This window comes from Phanerochaete carnosa (assembly GCF_000300595.1).
Source record: "Phanerochaete carnosa HHB-10118-sp unplaced genomic scaffold PHACAscaffold_330, whole genome shotgun sequence".
Taxonomy (NCBI): Eukaryota; Fungi; Basidiomycota; class Agaricomycetes; order Polyporales; family Phanerochaetaceae; genus Phanerochaete; species Phanerochaete carnosa.
This window is the reverse complement of record NW_006767957.1, coordinates 1-4,196: the sequence shown is the minus strand read 5'-3', so window position 1 is coordinate 4,196 and position 4,196 is coordinate 1. Positions and strand designations below refer to the sequence as shown.

The following is a 4,196-nucleotide window of genomic DNA, read 5'->3' as shown; positions in this document are numbered from 1 at the left end:
TCAACTGATCATCTAGCATAGACTCGTGATATTCTTGCAGCGCAAGGTTATCCCCGGGCTGGTAACTCTCCAGCACGGAGATTTCGTCTGCGTTAGCTAGCTGAACAGTGTTGTCGACTCCGCCGTGATCCGGAGACGTGGCTAAACGGTATAGGATGTCGAGAAAGTCCTCAGGATTCTCTCTAAGGTCGATTGGCTCCGATGCGATGCACCCGACGCGATCCCAGCGGAAGACACGAGCAGACATCTCCGACAAGTAGAATGAGTAGTAGTGCGTGCGATGTTGACGGAGCATAGCTTCGGTGGCATACTTGATGAACTGGCCTCGTGCCTTCCTGCCGATGTCGCTGTGGCGAAGGAATTTCTGCCTGCCGTCCTTGTCTATGTTGTGCGCGAAGAAGAATGGCGACTTGACTTCTGCGTTCTTCACTTCGACATAGCTGTTCATCCAAGCCCAAGCGCATCGGGCAATATTTTTGTCATCCTTAATTACGTCGCGCGTGTATGCATGTTCGGCGGCGAGTATGTCGATGGGGTACCGTGCAAGGTCAGGTTTGTGGTCGACTTCGGCGCTCTCGCCATGATTGGCCACGACTTTCCACCGGAATTTTGACCCTGCAAGTTCCTCTACGGCGTTGAATATGTGACACTGCGAGGTGGACGTGAGAAGTATGAAACAAAAGGAAGAAGATAATTTTGGCATACCAGCGGGATGTACTTCTGGCTCTCCGAGTTGTCTAGCAAGTCTTTGGTATCTATACTGTCGAAATTCACTAGCTGCTGTTTTTGCTCGTCGCTCAAATCTTCTCCGGGCATGAGCAATTTGAACTTATCCCGAGGGATTTGTACGCAGCGATCGTCGACCTGGGCCACCGTTGTTTCGCTCCATGAGATGGATTTCAGAGGCGAGTCGCCGTCTTTCTGTGTTTTCGCATCGACGGCCATGCTCACGACGGCAGGTGATCCCGGTGCGCCTTTCTTGAACTTTCCTGGCTCGTTCGGTTCTGGAGGGGGAGGCGTTGTGAACCGACGGACGAACTTGACTCCGGATAGTGCACTGGACTGGGAGCCGTCTTCGCTCTGCGAGACTTTCTCGTGACTGATCAGGAAGCACGGAACGAAGTCCCCGTCAACGTCTTCTGGGTCGATATCGGGGGGAAGACAACCGGCACGACTCTCGGGATGAGTGGCGGAGGAGTCGTCGGCTACGTCGAAGGAAGGGTTACGAGGGCCCGAGAGGGGGCGCGCCTGGCGCTGGTGGCTAGGCTGCCTTGGTGGCCGTGAGTCGCGCGACATGATGGGAGAGATGAGAAACGAACCTCTATGCTTGGGCCGAATATAAGGAAACGCCAGACGGGCCTGCGGCCACACTGGCAGATCAATCGCCCGGTGGTCAATGCACGGCAAGGCACCTAATCGATGGGATCTCGGCGGTCACTTTGTCCAAGTCGCAGGTTGAGGTGCAAATGACTAAAAATGGCCAGACTTTGTTATGGCGGTCAGCATTAATAAATAATTCCCGAACACCGACGTACCTTGCTCTTGCCAAGGCACGGGGATAGCTTTTCGCAATAAAAACAACAACCCTTCTCGATTTCGAACGTTAGAGGGTAGGCATTAAGAGCTCTGTGAAGACAGGCGCAGTGGCAAGTCTGAAACTACCATCTGTTGTTATCCAGATCGCGTGCGGAGATCGCCGGCGTTAGCGCGCAGCGAGGACTTCCCTAGGTCAACCCTGGGTACATTCCAAATTATAATAGCATTGAGCGACGTGAGGGAGCGCATTACTTTCCAAAACCTGAAAGGAAAAAATTTGCCGCCGCTTTGCTGTTCTTAGGAGACAAATTCTGAGTGAGCTGACCAGTTTTGCGCGAGGGGAGGGGGGCAGTTCATCAACTGACCAGCTTTGGAGGTGCTGTAGAACTTGAAAGCTACTCTCTGTATGGAGAGGAAACTTCAGAGAAGATTCGAGTAGACAACACGAATAGGGTGTGAACTTGGGTTTGAAGCAGTTCGTTGCAGAATCATCGTCATGATGCGTGCGGAGATCACCGACTCAGAGCCCGCCAGCCTGCCCTTAAGCTAAAGTCTACCTAGATGCCTATCTTATTCGCAACGCTGACCTCAAGCCTGCCTGGGTAGGTTTATAAATCTGAGATACAAAAGCAGAAATTTTAACCTTAATTTACTGCCGTACACAGGATGACACCGAACGACCACCGGCATCTACTTCGACTTTGGTGCCTTTTGTCGAGCTACATGGCTGCTGACTAGCGTGCTTCCCGCTCGGGCTATCAGCTAGTGCGTCGAATAGCATAGTAAGAAGGCGTCAACGTAGACGGGGGGCGTTCGCGCTCGCGCTTAGGCTGCGCCGATGTGCTGCAGCAAAAACCTCACCTGGAAATTTAGTATTAGTACACACGCACAAACGGCTAATACGATAGACCCTGACGTACGATCCGTTTTCAGGCAGGAGAAGAGAGGACTACTCTCGGATTGCGAGGGTAGCCGGGGGTTCCTCCGAGGTTCGCTGGACCGCGGCCTTGGATCGAGCTATCCCGGTGTTCGATGTTGGGAGAGGGCGATTTAGGTGTGTCAGTGGCGGCGCTACAAGCGACGGAAGGGTGCAGGGGGCGGCGGAGTCTGTCGGTGAGCTCGCAAATCCGAACGACGCTCTCACGGCGTCTTCTAAAGGCCTTCGCAGCTCAAAGGTCTCGATCGGCTGCCCTCGTCACACGCGAGGCGTTCACAGCGAGCTGTCTTTTACTGGGAGAAAAACCTGTGTATTCGGGCTAACTACAGGGGAAAAACTCCAGATAGAGAGTTGTACAGGTGGTGGGTCTGGGGAGACATTGTCTACTCTAAATTTTACCCTACGCAAGTGTACATACCTCGGTGCATGTTTGTACCTGTTTTGCCCACCGATCGTGGGTGGTCCGTGCGCGAATGTTCCGTAAGCATGTTCGTAACGAATACTGATACTCACCTCGACAGTCCTTCGGCCGACACTGTTTGTGTCCAGTCGAGATCGATGCTTGACACCGTACGCTCAAAGCTTGCACTGTACATGCCACTGGTACTACTATGCTTGCTTGCTGCAGCACACTAACTTGTTTAATCATATTTCTAATAATCCCGTATGTGAGAAGAGCTCGGTTTCCATGAGTATCTATTAGTGATTTGACTGGCTCGGCTTGGCCCAGAAGCCGGTGGCTTTGGCTTGGCTTCGCCAGGCTTAGGCTTGCGAAAAGCCAAGCCAAGCCGCAAGCCGCCGCAAGCCATAAGCCAGTGGCTCGGCTTTGGCTTGGGCCGCGGCTTGAAACCTAATTAGGCAGGTGCCACTGTGGATTGACCTTGTCAATGGTTCCACGGCCACCGCACGTAGACATAGGAGTATGTACAGCATGTAAAGAGTTTCTTTGTATAGTATGATGTCTAAATACATACTCTGAGATATAATTTAGATGTGAAACATCAATAAAGTCATTCAGAAACTCGAACTTCATACAAAAGGAAGGACGCACTGCCAAATAAAATGCGCGGACGCCGGAGACGGTGCATGCGCGAGTGGCGAACAGCGGAGGCTGACATGACGCGGCAAACACCTGTCACGGTCAGGGGTGCCGGGGGTGCTGGCAAACCGCAGGAGGTGCAACACGACGTTTCGTGTGCGCCCTCGGGTGGTTGCACCCAGATAAATTATATTATGCCTATATAAGGGCTCATTTGCCAGCGCGCATGTCGCGCAGCGCCTCGACGCGGTGGCCAAGCGGGCATCAGGTGTCGGGCAGCTAGGGACCTCTAGCACTCGCCCTGCCGTTTTGAACTGGAAGGCGCTGCCTTTGCAAGCAGGTGCACCCACCTGAACAAGCCTCTCCTTCCATGTTGGCAGAACCTTGAAAAGCTGTTCGGACAGGGGCTCGCAATGTTACATGGCAGCTGGTTAAGCGGGGCAAGCGCTGGCGCCCCCACTATATTTCTTTGTGGTGAGGCTCAGTCTTATTAATAATCTATTGATTTATCTACATTAGAAGACAGATGCAGTAGAGGAGAACACAATGTAATATTTTAGGAATTTATCGCTAATTACTCTAACAGCAGTACTACATACAGCAAGTTTATTATCTAAAGCCGCGGCTTGCCGGCTTGGCTTGGCTGGCTTGACGTCCAAGCCAAGCCAAAAGCCTTTTCAAGCC

The 4,196-nt window shown here is 52.5% G+C and overlaps 1 protein-coding gene across 1 annotated transcript; it reads right to left on the bottom strand.

Annotated features, from left to right (window-relative positions):
* Positions 1-127: 127 nt before the first annotated feature.
* PHACADRAFT_108415 (uncharacterized protein) lies at positions 128-816 on the bottom strand (the record flags this gene model as incomplete). The annotated part of the gene is made up of 2 exons (XM_007402672.1): positions 128-649; positions 706-816. Coding segments are annotated over 2 exons (633 nt in total), but the record flags the coding sequence as incomplete, so codon positions are not given.
* Positions 817-4,196: the final 3,380 nt, after the last annotated feature.